A 19,003-nucleotide genomic window follows, 5' to 3' on the forward strand; every position below is an offset into this window, starting at 1 on the left:
ACGTGAAAATGCACAAAAACTTCACAGCATATTCCATTACTCTTTTCATATAATTAAGTACAGCAACAGGTTCACAGGTCTTCCTATATAACAAATTAACAAATGATGAAGCAGCAAGATTTACCGAGAACATGCAATTATATTTTCAAGGTAAGAGTCAAAGGTATAAAAAAGAATAGAGAAAATGTATTGTACCTGCAGAACCCTCTGTTGCCTAGCTTCCTTGTTCTGTGCATCACGCTCTGCCAGGGATGGATGATTTGTCAACTTATGAGGATGATCCATACCCCCATCCTTCTGGTAACAAGAATTGCATACATCATAATCAGGGCAAACCTCACAACGCCAACCTTGACCCGTTTCGATGTCAAGATGACATATATTGCATGTTGTCACAAATGCAGGAGCAGTTGGATTATGGAGATGGTAAAGGACCTTCATAGGGTCTGGTAGCAGGAATTGTAGAGTAACACATACAATAACATGTGATAAACAGCAGTTGATTGGAAAATGATATGCCGGCGTTTCTTTAATTAGGAGGATGATAATGATCGAAGTTACCAGTAATTAATGATTAACTTGGAGTTTGAGGGATCTGAGGAGTGTCCAAATAATAATTAAATACATTTATTGGCACGACCCGAATCCCGGGTCCATGACCGGCAACGCAGGAGCGGTGGCAGAAGGACACCCCTCCTGGGCTAAGCCTCAAAACGGACATATTAAAAAAATAATTTATTCAAAAATACGCAGCATTTCATAACCTTTAGAAATATTATATTATTCAAAACTGATAAAACCAAAAGATAGTTAAAAACTCCTCATCAGTAATTAAAACAAAAACAATAATCCATAATACTCATTACATTGTCAAAAATCCAAACTTAATTAAAACAAGGTAATAGTGGAGCGCCTAGACATCGAATCAAATAGCCTTGAAAGATAAGCAAGGCATACCGACCCAAAACTCAAGAAGCAGGAACACTCAACAAGGTTCACCTACTATCAGAAACTAAGAACCTGAAATAATATTAAGAATGAGGGGTGAGTTCAACCAACTCAGTGAGGGAATAATAATTAATATACATTTTAAATATTCTTGATATTAATAGTTCGCAAGATCATTTATCTTGATATACATATACATATACATACTAAACATATCATCATAACGTAATGGACTACATGTCAGAGATCAGATGACACCCGAAGGTGACCAGATGACACTCAAAAGTGACTAGATGACACCCGAAGGTGACCAGATGACACTCGAAGGTGATCACTGTGGGATGATCAGTCGTCACAGGCTGATGTCTCTCTCACCAGCTAGGTATACAGAATACTATGTGCACACAGGCTAACTACTCTCCGTTAGCATGGAGTTACTGACAAGTCACATATCAAGGCATAATAGATATTCACATAATCATCAAAGAAACGTATATCATATCAAATAGAATTTGCTTTGACAGATTGCGAGTGCAAATTCAAGAATAAATGAGTACTCGGAAAATAAGCAACATATATAATTATTCAAGAAATTAACGAGTTGTACTCATTATATAATCAACATACATATTTACTTATCATATATGCATATTAAAGATTATCCCACTCACCCGGAAGTATAGAACTAAAAGGAATGTCAGACGAAAAGACCCGAAATCCTATTGAGGATTGTTAGGAGAACCTACAATAAATATAGGAAATATACTCAAAAGCAACACAAATAAAAGATTCCAATGCATAAATGAAAACCAGGTTTAGTCTCCTAGGTTTAGGGACTAAAACGATAATTTTCCAAAACAAGGACCAAAACGTAATTTTACCAAAATTGGACCAATCTGGAAAATACATAACTATACTGAATTTTCACCCATAAACCATCCTTAATTCTGTCTAGAACGAACCAGGGACCGAATTGTAATTTTCATAAAGTTCAGGGACTAAAATGTAATTTCCCGAAATTGAGGGACCAAACTGAAAATATTCCCAATCAATTATCAAACTGAGATTCATCATCCTTAACCTCATAATAACACTGTCCAAAGTCTCAATATACACTTAAGGGTCAAATTATAATTTTCCCAAAGTTTAGGGACTAAACTGTAATTTCACAAATTGAGGGACCAAATTGAATTTTCATCATCTTCAACCTCAAACCCAGAATTTCACAGATTACCTACTGTCATCTTCTAATTTCTAAAATAATTTCACCATTCAAACAAAATCATAACTCAAAATCATTATCTTTACCTTCAATCTCTCACAATCAACTAATTAACCAATTACCCACAACAATCAACCCATAACATTCCAATTAATTCATCAATCAAACCCAAAACACAATCTTCAAAACCCTAACATTTATCAAAACAGAAATTAAGGCTTAAAGAACACACATTTATACATAATCTTACCTTTAAACTTATTTCCTCCAATTCTCTTCTCCTTTCCTTATCTTTCCCTCTTTTCTCTTCTTCTTCTTCCTTCTCCCTTCTCTCTCACGGTTTGCTCTCAAAAAACACAGCTCTCTCTTTTTGTTCCTTTTGTTTTTATTCTTCCTATTTATATTTATCAACTATTATTCAATTACCACAATACCCCTCATTTAATAATACTTACTCTTTAAGCCACCAAGGGCTTGGTTGCCCTTTCCTACTAATTTATTTTCAAAACATCACATTTATGCTCTTCCTTTTCTTCTATATTAAGAGATCTAAAATATTCGAGCCAGCCTGCTTTGATTTGTTATAGTAACAAATTGAAGATAAATTAAGGTTACGTATAGCTAGGTAGCGTGTGTGTGTGTATACACATAGGTAGCGTGTGTGTGTATACACATAATTAAAAAATTTATCAATGATAAATTAGGTGTTTTTTTTAATTAAGCTAGTTTTTATATTAGTTGGAATTACTTTTTTCTTGAATACTTTTAAAAATACATTATTTATTTGCATCAATTTGATACGTACATTCATCAAGATCGATTAAATGAGATTTCTTAATTAGATATAATTAATTCTAAGGTTCGAGTCTAATAAATTAAAGAATGGAGATAAAGCTTTTTAATTACTTGACCATCCCTTAGAATTAGATGAAAACTAAGGCAAATATATTAATTAATTAGCTATATATAAATTTAGTGACAAATTAAGAAAGCCAACGGGTGGTGATCGATATTGAATTCAGGCAGGGAGCACAATCCATCCAAGCATGGTAATAATAATAATTAATTACAACATCGTAGCCAGATCGATAGCTGCTATCTAGCTAGTTTGATGATGCAGTTAGGCAACGTAGATAACTGCAAGTCAAGGGCCTAAGGAAATTGGAAGCTTCTGTCTCGATGAACTCCAGCTGCCCTCTGAACAGGTGCATGTACACCATCCAATCACCATTACCTGCTGGATTTGGCATGGGCATCACGTACCCAGCAGTTCCACCCCATGGAAAATGATACGACCCGAAAAGAGGCACACCCCAACCGAAATCCACCTTCGAGACCGGGAATCTTTGCCCGGAGGAGACGACGAAAGCCGGCCCGTCGCTATCACCACCACCACAATATATCTTGGCCACAGCTGGCTCTGGCCTCCGAGCCTCCACCCAATCAATCAGCCCTAAGAAATGCTCCTTGGTCACTGCATTTTCCAAGAAATCATGGACCTCATTTGCAACCCAACTCAATGGATTTTCAATTAGTTCACGGACTGTCTTGCCACCATAGGGGATGGATAGCACATTTCCAAAGTATGCTTCCATTACATCCCCTCTTTCAAGATCACTACTTAACCTAGTCCTTCCATCCACAACGATGCCCATTTTTGATATCTTCTTGCAGGCATTGTTGTTGTTATCATCTTTTATAGCACAATACTTGGCAACCAATTGCCACAAGAATCCACTAAATGATTCCATTTTTGTCCTCTTGTTCCCTTTGGAGCTAGCAAGGGATTGTAGTTGATTTAGGTCATCTGCTTTCACATAGTATATGCGACTTACGAGTTGATCAGCATCAGGTGCAGGCTCTTTGGGAGGTGACAGTGTGGAGACGGGCACGTACATGTTGTCCAAAGAAGCGTCCACGCAACTAGGACGTCTTGGGTTTAGCAAGGATCTTCTGAACGATGGAAGCAGTGATATTGGTTTAGATTGAGCTGTCTCTGGCCATGACACCAAAAACATGTTGGCCGAGTAGGCATCTGCAATGCGATGATCAAACGTGCACGCCACCACCAAACCGCCACATTTCAGTTGCGTTGCCTGAAAATAGTTTGTAATGTAATTAGTTCGTGAGGTTAAAGTACATAAATTTCTAGAGCCCTGTATCAAGGGTGGAGCTAGGAGTTTTTCCTGTCCTGTGCTGTCAAGTAGATATATATAAATTATTTTTCAAGATTAATTATTAACTTATATATATAAATTTTTTAAGTTAATAATAAAATTTTAATTCAAATTTAAAGTACATAAAATTAAAAAAATAAAAATAAATTACACTATCGAAGTTGCACCCTGGTTGAATCTGAATCAATATCTTCAGCAAGCTCTCGTTCAATGTAAATCATCATAAAATATGCTAAAAATTCATCTTTTATTTTATTGTGAAAACACAGTTTTAACATGTTTTGTTGCTGAAAATGCTCGTTTTATGGTGGCAATGAAAATAAACAAAGTTAAAATAAGACAAATCAACTTGTCAATCAAATGATAGTACTATCGTGACTTATTTATTTTAACTAATCCTTGACATAATTCAGAAATGGTAGACATATTTTAAAAGTTCTTATAATGAATCACATCAATCTAATAATGATATATCCGAGATCTCAAATAATACATCTCATGTTAATTGAAATCTTCATGATAAAATTTCTTAGCAAATAGCATCAACTTTAAATGATTTAAAGTTGTTCTTAGGTTCTAAAGCATAACTAAGTACAACGAGTTTCCCGATTAATATTTATCTTTTCTATTTTATAAGAGAATTTATTGTAAAAGCTCATAAATTACAATATAAAATAATTAAATTTTAATAAATATTTTAACAAGATTTAGTTAATGGATGTCACGAGAAAACTGGTTAGTTTTTTAAATTTTAACCGAACCAAGATTAATATATTTAATAACATCTTGCTTTTAATACCATAATATATATCGACTAAAATTTTTTAGTCTATGTATGTGAAATCCAAAATAAATTTATATTTTTTAAAATATTAAAGATAAAAGAAAGAATATAATTTAATTATTTTTCATGAAGATATTCTTATCAATTTGTTGGATAAAAGATAGATTATTTATATAAAAATTTAATAAAAAAATTCAATATTTCAACTAGGTTTTTAATGAGTTATGCATTTTGATTGTTTGCTAAGAATTATTTTACAATTTTAAATAATATTAGATGGGATTAGCAATGCTAAATCGGGGTTTTTTTTTTATGAGAATACATTAAGTAAAATTTAATTGAGACCCATCAGAGCACTAAATTTTTTTTTTTCAAAACTTATTAATTGCTGCATTTAATTACTGCATTTGTGTGTAAATTAGAATTTTAGATACTGAAGTTCAGGATTTATTGGCTACAGCCCTCCTCAGCCTTGTACATCCCTCCGCCTATGCCTGTATGTCAATGTCTGCGTGCGCCTTTGCGCGCAGCAAGCTCAAATGAAATATATAAATTCCCCCCTTCTTTACCGTCAGAATTTTGCTTTTCATGAATGGTCTGCAAATTTGCAGCGAGGAAACCTTTAATTTGCAAAACCACAAGCACATATGGAGCATTGTGCAATTAATATCTCCGCTGTTCAATTCTATTTTTTTTTCTTATTCTTTATCGCTTGTCGTGACGATGACTCGACCATGCCGGATCCATCTCCGGAGACTTAGACATGTCAAGGTCAAACCAAGTGCTAACTAGTTTTGTGTTTTTATGAGAATTGAAACATAATTTAATCATGCTTTTTTATTCTCATTAACTTTGTTCTTTCTATTTCAAAAAAAGAAAAGAAAAACAAATGCAATCTAAAAGAATATAACTTTTTATGCTAAAAAAGAAAGTAACTAAACGATATCTATGACGTCCATCATGTTTATAGAATCTGAATCATTGAATAATCATAATTTAATAATCTTTCATAATTAAATCATTGATTTCAAAATTAATAATGAGTTTTGAAACATGAACGATTGTGTTTTCTTAAGAACATAAAAAGGATCGAAATTATGTTATACGCATCAACAAAGAGCAGTTTTAGTAATTTATGTATAGTTTCCTGGATTATATATTGAAGTGAGATTCTTTCCTTATAAATTATATCTTCAAAAAAAGTATAAGTCAATTATAAAAAGAATCCAACATATCCGACAGAAACAAAAAGTACGTAGTGGCGTGTGTACGTATAGAACAGACCTGGACAGCAAGGACCCCATTCTTCTTTCTGGGCACGAGCTTCCCCTCAATGCTATCATCAGGGTTATACAAATTGAGGTCCATAAGCTCAATATCTGCAACTGCTTCATAAAAGTCCACGCCTCGGTTGTTGCACAGCAGCTCAGGCTCACCCACAGAGTTAGCCACAACCTCTCCGGCAAAGGCGTAGTAGGACACCAGGACTTGGGCCATGGCCTTTTTCAGAACACCAACCATGGACTGAAAATTGTAAGAATTAGTAGCTGGTGAGGATGAGCTGATCGTCAAGGTCGACGACGTTGGTCTCTTGTAACAAAAGAAAACACCCACATCAAGTGGAGGAAGAAGCAAGTCAAGGTTGGAGAGTGGTAGGCAATGTTCGTGCAATGGTAGCACTGCTGCCACCACCTCCTTCTCGGTCACGGTCACTGAGAACATGCCGGCCGCCTGATGATCATCTCCTCCAGTAGCACCCATATATTTCTATGTATGTTTGTTTCCTTAGCTTGCTAGCTATAAGAAATAATTAGTATATATAATAGTATATACAGAGCAAGAAAGAAAGGTGAATGATAGCTAGCTTGTGGGTTTTCCAGTTCTAGGAGTGTTTGAGAGGTGGTTTAGGGAGTTGAGATCGGCGTAATATTTATAGGCAAATTAAATATTGGAGTAGTTGCTAAGAAGGTACCCTGTTAGAAAACAAATTTGCTTCTGCTTTTGCTTCTTATGTGTGTACGTATGGTTTTTAAATGTCTAGTAATACTTCCAAATTAATTCATCAACAGCTTTTTCATGTGTTTTTTTTTTTAAAAAAAAAAGCTATAATTTATAACTTTTTAAAACCCAAATAGATATTTAGTTTGGCTTAATGAATAAATCTATCAGAGAATATATTTACTATTAAATAAAAAAAAGTACTGTGTTCTTACAAAAATTAATTAATTAAGGCATGTCTGGCATTTAACTCAGGCCGGTCCTACATGCCCTCTCTATGTATGTATAAGGGAGTGCTGCCACTTATTAATCTGGATGCCATGCATGTTGGCTAATTCCCATCATACATAGATAACATACCTCTGGATGGACGATACTAATTAAATCTTAATTGAAGTGATGAGGTTGTTCGAAATCTCTCAAACACTATACATGTTCTTTCCAACGTTGTTATGAGCTGGAAGGCATAGGAGATGGCGTCAGGAAGGCATAGGATGGGCCAGGATAACCACAGCACTTACAAAATAAGTCCGACGACTGATATATTCTCTGAAAATTCTGGTAAAAATTTAAACGTGATTTAATAATTAAATAAAAAAGTATAATTTTATTGGGCTATTATTTTAGTTTGATGTAACTAGAACTATTCTTGAATCTAGAACTATCTCACTGGTCCATGAATACATATACTAGGCTATCCATGAAATCTATCTCGGGAGATCCTCATTTAGTTGTGGCAAATCTGCATCTCATTGCTTAGAATCACCTATTATTGCAAGCCTGACTACATCATTGACACTGAAAAACCGAGGACAAGTATTGTATGAACAATAACATTTTTAGATTTTAATTGGAGTTTTTTTTTAGTCCACAAGTTGAACAAATATATATTTTTTGACTAATAAAACTTATGTACATTATGATTTTTATGTGAAATAGTCGATCAATTCATATAACTGGATCAACCGGCCAATCAGTTGAGCCAGAGGTTTGACAGTGAAGCTACATGTTAAGTTGTCGCGCTTCAGAAATGTGACGTGTTTAAAGGTTGTTATTTTAAAGCGTGACAATTATCTTGTCACATTTAAAAATAGCAATATTTAGTAAATGTCGCTATTCTTAAGCGTGACAATGTACTATTTCACCAAATCTTTTTCAAATAGTATTATTCTGCCAAAACTTTTAAGTTAATATTCTAACTTAAAAAGAGAAAAACTCCTTATAGAAAGGGTGGACCTCATTAGTCTTTTCTGAAAATGATGCGGACCTCGTGATCACATGGTTATGCAACCCACACGCAAAGACATTAATTTCTGGAAAGCCAAGTAAATCAGGTTTGATATGAGTGTGACACAAAGATAACTTGTACCTAGGCACCAACACTATTAGAAACGGAGACCCCCACCCAACAAATATTGATTCGCGAACGAGAAGTATAAGGATGACGCCACGAAGACAGTTGTTCTTCGATAAGTCGTTTTTCAATTCTTTAGAGAATCATGGAAGGGAGATTATCTCACCAACACTTACACACACAAAGTGTGGCAAATAAGAAGTTTTATTAATCTGAATTGTCTAACTTACATGTCTGGTTATGCCTTTATTTATACTAACTTTAGACTTAAATAAACCCTAATGGGTCCCCCTTGGGTGGACTGATATTAAGTCCACTTACAATTGACCCAAATAAGTAATAATAACCCAAAGACTAAGAAGAAAATAATAAAAATCTGAAAATTACCATCCTAAATATGCTAGAATCAGATTTGTCACCATTAAGAAGTTCCAAATAGACTAGGAAATCTGATATGAAGGTAGAATTTATTCTGAAGTCTTCTTTCCTTTTTGTAGCTAGGATGAATAAGGAATCCTTGTAAGAAAAGGATTTTGAAATAATTATGAATCCTTGCCACACTTGGAAACTATATTACAGCCCATTAAAGATCTTTGTAGAATTAGTAGATTTTCAAAATAAGCCGCCATATCTTTTTAGGAAAAGAATCATAGCCAAATAGGAAGTCCACAAGTCAAAAGGAAGTAAATAACAAAATTCATATAGCCTCTGTTGACCCGTATTGAGATGTCTTTCTGAACTTCGATTGACCTGAAATTTTAGCCCAATATAGAAAAACATGTCAGAAGATGCCACATAAAATTACAGCTCGATCCAACGGTCGGATTAAAAATTATAATTGTTGCCGTAAAACTTGATAGGTGCACTTTTTACGTTAAAATCCGAATTTGACCTTGCCTGGATTGTATCAGAAAGGGTGGACCTCATTAGTTTTTTCACATGTATCCCTTTTAACCATCTTGCCATCTTATTTCACCAAATGTGTGATTATAGTGGTAAGCTTCGAGGTTTGAGACCACATGACAATGCATGCACAGAAAATGAAGTGTTTTTGGTTTTTAGCACTTAAAAATTGGGATAAAATAGCACAATACAGAAAAATATTTAGAAAAGTAGCATACTTTAGAGAGTCGCAAATGACATCTTCGACTCGTGAGTCACAAGTGTCATTTGCAACTCTCTCTAAAATTAAAAATAGGTTGATACAATTTACAATAAAGAAAAAGGTGAGGGGAGAGAGAGAGAAACAAGAAAAGAAATAAAGAAAAAGACTTTGAAGTCACACCAAAACTCCTATAACAATACCATCGGTACTATTGGAAAGATATCAACATGATGAACCCAACAATACCAAGAAAGGTTATGAACAATGATTGGAGTGGGCCACACAAGCTATCCAAATATGTCGGAGTTCATTTGCCTTCGGACAGCTTATTTGCCAGACCTGGGCTATCTTGGGCTTAACAGTCAGTTATGCTAGACCCATTTTATTTTTTAAGATATTTTTTGTTTATAAAAATCTTAACCAAATATTATGACTCATCAAAAGGAATTATTCACATTGCTCTCCATATAAAATGGACGATTATGGTCAATCTTCTCCACGCAATAATCAACATCAGAGTTAAAAGGATGTCATTTTTTAGGTTTCTTGCCATTTTCTCTACTAAATTGGAGGCAGCAGCAATACACTTTCCTAATAGTTGTTGTTGTTTGTTTGGTTTCCTTATCAAAATTGTTGCAACTTAATTTTTAACCATTTGTTTTTTATTTTGTTTTGAAAAAGACCAACAAATAGAAAAAAAAAACAATAAAAACCTAAAAAACATATTATGGCATATTTGCATCATTTTCAACGTCTTTTTCAAAGAATTTAAAATTACAAAAAAATATATATTTTCATTGTGTTTAGTTGTTAATGTGCTTTTTAAGTCAACGTGGATGTTTAACACAAAAGAAATGGAATGTTTAGGAGAGAGGATAAGAAAGACTAACAGAAAAATATCAAAAAAGAACTCTCTCCAACTTACACTCTCCAAATCCCCACATACAACAAAAAATACTCGAGCCCTATTATACATCAACCTAGCCGCCAGTTACACAAAAAAAAACTACACATTCATAGACCTGTTTCCTTCCTCTCTCAAACCAAAACCAACAACGATCCAATCTCAAAGCCATCGCCAACAGCTTCAATCTATGACCTTCATTTTTTTCTCCTCACTGTGCCAGCAGAGGAGCAGCAGCAGAAAAAAGCTCAACAATACCAGGCACACAAAACCGATGTCTCCTACACCACCTCCTTCAGCAACCTATGACTAACATCCTCTATTGTGAGCTAATAATAGCCCTTTATCCTCTTCACCACAGCTCACAACCATCGTGAGCAGCCCCCTCATTGTGCAAACCTCTAACTCATGGTTTTCTCCTCTCATTTATCCATCTAAAACCACCATAAATCGACCTATCATCACCGTCAACGACATTCCTCCACCAGTAAGCATCAGCTCCTCAACATCATAGCAACCTCCACCAACAATAGATTTGACAACGTTAGCTCCAATAACATCGCCGCTATGAATACCACTGCTAATAGTTTTTTCTCTCTTTCCAATCGTGAACTGATGACCCGTCCACAACCATCGAACTGACCTTCTCCACACACGATACTCCACTTGTGGTAGCAACGACAATGATCATTTCAAAAAAAATAGTGAGAGATAAACAAATCTAAAAGCGAGGAAAAAAAACTGAAGTTGGTTGTGTTTTTTTCTTGCTTTCACAGGTTCCCTTTTGTTACTCTGTCAGCATAGGAGTGAAAAGGAGAGGTAGAGTTGCTTGATCCATGGCAGCATGCGCTTCCCAAGATGTTGAAGCATCACCTACACGCGCCCCTAATAGCGGTGGCGCGTGAGACCCATACGTCACCATTGTTTTGACTATCCCAAAATCTTCCAGTGTGCTTCCTATGTTTCTAGCAATATCTCCAATTTTTTTCTAACACTTGGGAGGACCATTTTGCTAATTTTTTAATTTTTAATGTGTTTTTAAATTATTGTTAGAATTTGAATTCTTGGTGGTTTGTAAACATATGTAATTTTTGGATGTGTGTGTTTGCATTTTATTTTATTTTGTGTTGAATAATTGTTAAAAAAAGGAAAAATAAAAAATTAATTAATCCAATGTTTTAATTGCATATAACCAAAAAAAAAATTTATGCTTATTGCATGCAGCTCAATCCATACAAAAATTGCATTTTATTTATAAAAAAGAAAAAAAATGTTTTTAGCATTGTTTAAAAAATAATTATATTTCTTTGCATTTTTTGTGGAATTTACAACAAGTTTGTAAAATTCCTTAAGAATTTGGTCAATATTTCAATAACACTAAAAAATTTAATTATTAAAAATTAATGATCAAGATTCTAGTATAAATATTAGACATACAAATAGGCTGGCATTTAAATATCAGAAATTGACTAGAAAATTTTTAGAATTATTTTGGGTATTCATCAATTTTAATCGAGAGTATTTTTTTACCATAATATACGAGTTATGAAAAACTCTTTTGTCTTCCAAGATAGATAAACTCTGTCAAGACACTTATATAGATTTTTTCTATAAGAATTTATTTAGGCATACAAACACATAATAAATTTGAAATATTAGATTTCAAAATACAGCTTGTTTTAGATAAAATGCGATATTAGTGTTAATACCTTCCCTAATTATAATTAATTTTTTATCCTAAAATTTTATATATTACCAGTACACTCAAATTTTTTAGTAATCATGAACCAAACATTGAGGTAACGATTACTTGATGCTACCATTCTGTTATGCCGCACACCCAAGTGCGACAAAAACCAAATAGATTGACAAATTTTTCGAAATTTGAAGTCTTTAATAAGGACTCTGATAGAATCAATGTCTTCTACCTCTTATATACAGGGTGTGGTGAGGCTATGAGCAACTTGGTTGACCTGCATGCCATACTCTTCTTCCCTTAACTCAGCCGGATTGAAACTGAACAGGTGATTCCACTTCCAATTTTCATATTGATTTTCGCTAGTTCCTAAATTATTGTGTCATTTGCAATATCCTCAAGAAAAACTGTTATTATGTCATTCAAACTCAAGAAATCTTCCTAAATAGTAAGGAAGATGATACATCTAGATTAACCTAAACATCTTTTGTTGAAATTGAGATAGAGAGCTTGAATGAACATAAATATGAAACATGAACATAAGCTTCTAGTTCTACCTCTGTATATTGAAAGAAAAAGAAGAAGACTTGAGTGTATTTCAAATTGAGAGAAAGGAATTTACAAATTAAGGTCCATCATCTGCATCTCCGATCAAATTACAAATATCGGAGCACTCCACCAAACTGCACAACAGGGAAGACACATAAAATGCTACTACTTGAAAGAATGCAAAATCAAAAGTTAATTTTAATCAATTCAATAAAACTCTACTAAATGTGTATTGTATTACTGTTAGAGGTTAAACAAGAACAAATTAAAATATTCTTTGTTATGTTCAGCATTTACCAGTAATTACGGCTTCGGAATCCTTGCTTGAAAACCACTATAGGCCTGCAAAAGATTGAAACTATTTTAACCTAAAATGTCAAGCAGTAGGTAAGTAAATGCTATACAGTAATCGAAAACTAAGTAGAACAAACCTTCTAACATTGAGAGGGCCTTCTCCAGGGGAGCCTTCACCGCCCCGGATACAAGTGGTGACACACTTGATAGTGCATGACTCTGCTTTCCTTGACTTGGGCCGTTGGATCCTAGCCTTCTTGCAATCCTTAGGAGATACTGATGCACACTCCCCACCTGACAGTGTTTGTGGTATGTTCGATAGAGTCTCTGTCTCTGCTTGTTGTTGTTGTTGTTGTTGGGGTGCCTCAACACTTGCTCCTGCAGCTGCTGAGGCTAAAACTGCGCCAGCAGCAAACAAGCTCGTAATGGTCATGCTGAATCTGCCGCTGCCTCTGGTGAGATAGCCTGTGCTCTTGTTGATATTGCTACTGCTTTTGACAGCTCCGGCAAGAATATAGGATGATGTGCTTGTTGTATTAAAAACCACTGGACTTGGGGCATAAATTAGCATTATGCTAACTAGCTACCCTTCTGATCTTGATGCACACACACATACACATACAGTCAATTTTGATGAGACCATCCACTTCTAAGCCAAGCCGTCTCAAATTTTCCTTATCTACAACTTACAATTACAATATAAGATAGTGTTGGCTATGTGGGGTGCTTTCTCAACACTAATCCTGTGTCCCCGTCGGATCCACCTGTCAAAATTTCTGTGGCCTGGAAATGGCACTGATCCTCCTGCCATTAATTCCACTTTGTCTATTTTGTGTCTTGTTAGCTAAAAGTCATGTAAAGCAAGACTGACTTGAGTTAACCCCATTTCATAACGTGGCTACAGAATATATAACATGTTCCTGTTCCATTTCACTAGGGTTTACCGGCCGGTTTAAGTTTTGTAGTGCACAGAAACAAGCCAAGCTTACCTGTCCAGTTGACTGACCCTTCCCCTCCCTGGTGAGCAAACTATTACTTGAACAAGTTTTTTTTCACAAAATCTGAGTAGTCGATGATTCTGTCAGAAATCGGGATATTTATTTTGTGCATTATCTACCCTACCCATCAAATGAACCATCAATGTTTTTGCATTGCTTTATCAATCAAGATCATCAGCTTGCACATCATTTAGCCCTGAAATATACATTTTACTATATCTGCCGGGTCTAGACACGAATATACAGTAAGAAAACTGTTATGGCAGTCAGTCACGAATCATAGCATAGGAAACAGAAATGGATATGTTTTTATTACAAGTAAAAAGATGTTGGACAAGAAAAAAAATCCTCAAGACTGGGAGCAAGTATGGAACTGGTATGGTATTTCCTTGGATGGAGCATATTCAATCAAGTGTTCTTCTCCAAGACAGACAGTGCTGGTGTCAAATAGTTGTTTGCTTTGTCTGGTAAATGTGCCACCTGCACAAGAAATACACATGTTATCGTTAAATTCTCTCCCAGGAAAAAAAGTACGTGTGTGTGTGTGTGTGATAGTTTTATTTTCTGGCATTAAAAGCTATTATGATTTATAGTTATATGTTCCTTACAAGTTCATAGAGCTCCCTCCCTTGTTCAGAGACGTATTCATAACAGACCTGCACAATCAGAATTCAGTATTCCATCTCCCTTTAGCAAATATCAAACCTAAACTGAATGTTACCCACATCAAAGCTCTTGTTTCTTGCGGTCGAATCATGCAATGCCTTCACGCAGATATCAGCCACGTCAACACAGCTAATTCCCTGATCCAGGGAAACTTATTAGGGTCTTGAAGTGTGTGTTTGTCTATGTGCCCAACCGCGTTTCAAACTGCCATTGGCTGCAAAAAAACATCATTTTTTGTGCTTTTTGATGCCAGCCGAAGATTGAAACGTGGTTGGCTGCGTACACAAATGGGCCTTTTAAGTTCAATAATGTACTCTTTTATGCAGAAGGGTAATTAATTCTCACTTGAGAAATCCTGTTTCCTTGATCAAATATGAGTGCACGTTGACCACCTGGCTCCTCCTGCGAAAAGTAACCTTTCATTATGTTTGTCAATGTTGAGGCTGGGCTAGGACGGTTCAAACATCTAATTTGCTAAAGATAAAGCAACTTGAATAATTGTCCACTGAGATTTCTTTAGGAAAACTTTAGGCACGATGTCAAAGTACCACTAGGTATTTTGATATTGAGTTACGAGGTTGTAGGATATCAACATTAAGCTACCAAGAAAAAGTATATCAGCAATGCCGGTACTATTGATCTCAAAAGCAGCCAATCATCCACTGCTGTCTTTTTATTTTCCTTCCTCTTTCCCCCACGCAGTGGCAAATGAATGTTAGATTTACCTTTAGGGGACCAGGGCGAATGATTGTGTATCCAAGTCCTGATCTCCTCAGTGAGTCTTCCCCGGCCTGGAAATGTTTGATCACAAACGTGACTAGGCAAGAAAAGAAACAGAAAGAACAAGATCAGAAAATAGTGCTAACCCTCTTGGCCTTCAGAACTTGCTCCCTTCTTGTGGGTTCTACACCTAATCCTGTACATGAAACTAAGATGAAGTCTGTTTCTTGCCCAGTCTGCACAACGTTTATAATAGTATTAATAAATAGGGAAAAACTTCACTCCCCATGTATATCTCTTAGAACAGAAAAGATTATCTAAATGTTTTTCGAGCAGCAGACAGCAGCACTTACAGGCAATGCTTTTATATATTCCAATATAAGCTTAAAGCTTCTCAGGTCTTGCTTCACTCCTGCAGGTCCTTCAATAGGTCTCTGCGCATTGAATAGAATCAGCATAGCTGGACAAAAAAAAATGCAACTCCACAAGGTGCTCACTTGTAAACCAAAACCACACCATAAAAAATCCTTTAGACAGCATCTTTTTTGGAAAACCCAATTTTTCAATCCATGCAAGAAATAGAAAATCTAATAGCAATGTTCCAATTCTTGCAAAAAAAAAACAAAAGAACTAGAACATTCACTATAAAAAAATTATTGTAATGGTAAAACCAAATCATAGTGATAACAATGCTCAGAGTCATGCTAATAAACAATTCCGTGAAGGAAATATAACAATGTCATAGGACTTGAAAAGGAAGCCATAACTAGCAAAGATGACATTGTTAACACATACTAGTCGTGCACGAAGTATGTACGTGTGTCTGTTGGCCTATGGCTTAAGCTTTTAGACTGAATTCTCAAGCAACTTCTTAACCAATTATGTAGCGAAAACCAAAATGTAAATTCTCGAACCTGTCAAGTATTTCAGCATGTTTCCAGAGGAATTTTAAAAATGAAGAACTCTCCTCAATGGAAAAGGGATTTCTGTGTAATAGTTACTCATAACAGTTATAGCTAGTTCATCATGATGTTCCACGAAATCTTGTTTCATGGTTGCTTTAACAATTTTTTTATCTAGTTTTGGGCAATCTTAATAATTATGAATGGCATCTCACCCAGCTCAGTCAATCAAAATCCAACCTGGGATCAAGAGATCAAGGCCCAAGGCAAATAAAGAAAACAACCATCATCTCACAACCACAACCAATTAAAGCAAATGGAAGAAGAAATCTCATGCTACTAATTTAACTTTGCATTCTAAAATGAAAGAGCATGATATTTCTTTAGTAGTTTCACAATCTACTGATAGACAAACCTGTCGTCGGGGCTCAAAGCGAAGGGTCATTGTGTGTACAAGAAATGGATCCAGTGGTGGATAATCTGGTTTTACTGGGCGGAAAGAAGAAAATGGCACTCTTACCTGTCATTTACACAAAACAGAAGCTGCTAAAAGAAGAAATGGAAACTGGGTCTGTATAGCACTAAAAAACCTATTGCTTCTTGAGTAAGGTACGAGAGATGCTTACCCTGCAAAATCCTACTTTGGTGCTAATTCTTGCAAAATACAAATTGCATTGAGTTGCATCAGCTGAAGGACCGGCTTCGAGTATTAAAACATAAGATCTTCCATTTCCACCAACACAGAGCACTAGACCTTCATACCTAACATCAAGGAAAATTTTATCTTAGGAGCGGGATAAGCATTCAAGGTGGATGCAAAAGAATAAGCCAACAGGAAATCTAGCAAGCTTCTAGTGATAAAAGGGGCTATTAATATTTATGTATCATGTACCTGTCAAGAGTGTAACCCAGAGGAAGTGATAGCTTTTTTGAAATTTCAACATAGCCTCCCCTAGTGAAAACATACCCTATAGGCAGCATGAATAACAGAGTTAAAGAAAGTACACAACACTTCACTACATGTAAAGGAAAAATGCAGTCTCTCAACTATGTCAAAACATATTTCACCCGAAAAAACTGCTTCTCCAGCCTCGGTGAACTCAAATTTAGCATCCATTCCTGCATCATACTTTGAAGCAACTGCATCCTGGAAGTAAGTTCCTTGACGGACTTCCCAGCCATGCAATGAATGTGCAGATTTGAACTTTGCGAGCAAGAGCTTGCTTTTGCTGCTTTTTCCAGCTCGTAGTTGTGCTAGTTTGTTGTTATAGTCCTGCAATTTTGTTTTGTGTAATTGATAATAGACATGACAAGGGAATTTCAATTCAGTTGAAAAATGAATTTGAGTCATTACCTGAAGGGCTTTGGTGAGGTTAGAAACCCCTTGGTGATCAACTCTGAAAAGATCTCCAGTGATGGAAGAACGAGCAGTAGCACAATATATAATTTTGTTGCAGCCTTCCACTGCTTCCTTGAGGGTTGAGGGATCACCCACATCCCCTATCATTATCTCCACTGACCTTGGAAGCTTGTACAACACTTCCTCATCTGCCTTCCTCACCAGAGCCTGCATTAAACAATTCATACAGCAAGAATCAAGGAATCAGGAATATTAAACCCAAAAGTAATGATAATTAAAGAATTAAAGAAAGAAAGGAGAAAAAAGACCTTGACAGTGTAACCCCTGAGCATAAGTTTCCTAACAACAATGAGGCCAATGCGACTGGTGGCACCAACAACAAGAACAGTGGTGTTCTGGGCACCAGGGATAGCAAACTCGCACATGGGACCTTCTCTGATGAGCAATGCATCAAGAGCTTCCTTGTCATCTGCACGTGTTGTTCTTGATATCTGCCCCAACCCTGAGAACTTCCTCCACACTTCATCAAATATCTGCCTCGACTTCCTTCCGAGTCCAACTGGGTTCACATCCTCCAAACTCAGAGGTTGCTGCTGCTTTGCTGTGCTTTCCTTGTTATATTCATTCACACCCTCTTTCCTGTCCTGGATGGCTCTCACCACTACTAATGTGATCTTCTTCTTGTTGTTGTTCTTCACGGTTGAGAGAGGGAGAGATGTGAAATTGAAGTGATTGGTGTTCCTTAAACTGGCACTTGCATTTGTTGTTGGACTCGCACTTGCTGCTCTCATCTTTTCTTCTTAATTCTTAATACGAGTGGATAATTGTGACGAGAATGATGATAAATTAGGAACAGAGGAAGTCAAAAAAGATTAATGGTTGCTTGCTGTTTCATATTTGAGGCAAATCACAAGGACAAATGACAAGAAGAAAGTAAGGATAAAGGCCACGGGATATTATTCGAGGTTTTCCAGCAGCTGCACTTAGAGCTACCAAATCTGCCACGTTCACATCCCAATTCCCTCCCATTCCTTTAGGCACTTCGTATCCAACTGCTAGCATTTCCCTTCATTATTTCATTGAATTGCTTTTCTCAAGTGACTTTCTTTTTTAACGAATTTTCTCAAATGGCCGTAGCTTGCAGAGAGTGAAACGTCAGCTGTTGATGGGCCAATAAATGCATAAGAGCCCTTGTCAGTACTGCGGCTAAATCAGAACGGAAATAACCAAAAAGGAAAGCAAATAAAGAATTGGTGAAAATTTGGAGAATTCTACCTCTTCCAACATGACATGAGATTCTACCAAAAAAGAAAAGGGAGGTCAAGT

At 35.8% G+C, this 19,003-nt stretch overlaps 4 protein-coding genes across 5 annotated transcripts in view; all 4 read right to left on the reverse strand.

The window, feature by feature from the left end:
• Positions 1–19,003, reverse strand: part of LOC133673070 (histone acetyltransferase HAC1-like) — a 54,852-nt gene that overhangs the window by 963 nt on the left and 34,886 nt on the right. The window contains exons 2-3 of the mRNA XM_062093696.1: positions 2,421–2,489; positions 196–297 (exon numbers count right to left, since the gene is read on the reverse strand). Coding sequence (XP_061949680.1) covers positions 196–285 — 90 coding nt within the window. The 5' untranslated portion in view covers positions 286–297; positions 2,421–2,489. The remainder of the gene's footprint in view (positions 1–195; positions 298–2,420; positions 2,490–19,003) is intronic.
• LOC133673017 (coniferyl alcohol acyltransferase-like) lies at positions 3,154–7,106 on the reverse strand. Its single transcript, XM_062093610.1, has 2 exons — positions 6,416–7,106; positions 3,154–4,266 (listed from the first exon to the last, which is right to left on the reverse strand). Exons 1-2 carry the CDS (start codon positions 6,890–6,892, stop codon positions 3,274–3,276), a joined length of 1,470 nt encoding a protein of 489 aa, XP_061949594.1. The 5' UTR covers positions 6,893–7,106; the 3' UTR covers positions 3,154–3,273.
• On the reverse strand, positions 8,922–13,725 carry LOC133672286 (uncharacterized). Of its 2 annotated transcripts, XM_062092663.1 has the most exons (4): positions 13,169–13,725; positions 13,035–13,079; positions 12,811–12,871; positions 8,922–9,233 (listed from the first exon to the last, which is right to left on the reverse strand). In XM_062092663.1, the coding sequence occupies exons 1-3, from the start codon at positions 13,600–13,602 to the stop codon at positions 12,814–12,816; spliced, it is 537 nt and encodes a 178-aa protein (XP_061948647.1). In that variant the 5' UTR covers positions 13,603–13,725; the 3' UTR covers positions 8,922–9,233; positions 12,811–12,813. The 2 variants fall into 2 exon arrangements, with proteins under 2 accessions (XP_061948647.1, XP_061948646.1); XM_062092662.1 differs by lacking the exon at positions 8,922–9,233 and having other exon boundaries at positions 12,755–12,871.
• On the reverse strand, positions 14,219–18,743 carry LOC133672284 (protein HIGH CHLOROPHYLL FLUORESCENCE PHENOTYPE 173, chloroplastic-like). The gene is made up of 13 exons (XM_062092661.1): positions 17,986–18,743; positions 17,672–17,884; positions 17,386–17,590; positions 17,210–17,285; positions 16,944–17,079; positions 16,733–16,837; positions 15,769–15,849; positions 15,562–15,651; positions 15,421–15,486; positions 15,041–15,097; positions 14,755–14,832; positions 14,638–14,685; positions 14,219–14,509 (listed from the first exon to the last, which is right to left on the reverse strand). Exons 1-13 carry the CDS (start codon positions 18,466–18,468, stop codon positions 14,438–14,440), a joined length of 1,710 nt encoding a protein of 569 aa, XP_061948645.1. The 5' UTR covers positions 18,469–18,743; the 3' UTR covers positions 14,219–14,437.

This window comes from Populus nigra, chromosome 14 (assembly GCF_951802175.1).
Source record: "Populus nigra chromosome 14, ddPopNigr1.1, whole genome shotgun sequence".
Classification (NCBI taxonomy): domain Eukaryota; kingdom Viridiplantae; phylum Streptophyta; class Magnoliopsida; order Malpighiales; family Salicaceae; genus Populus; species Populus nigra.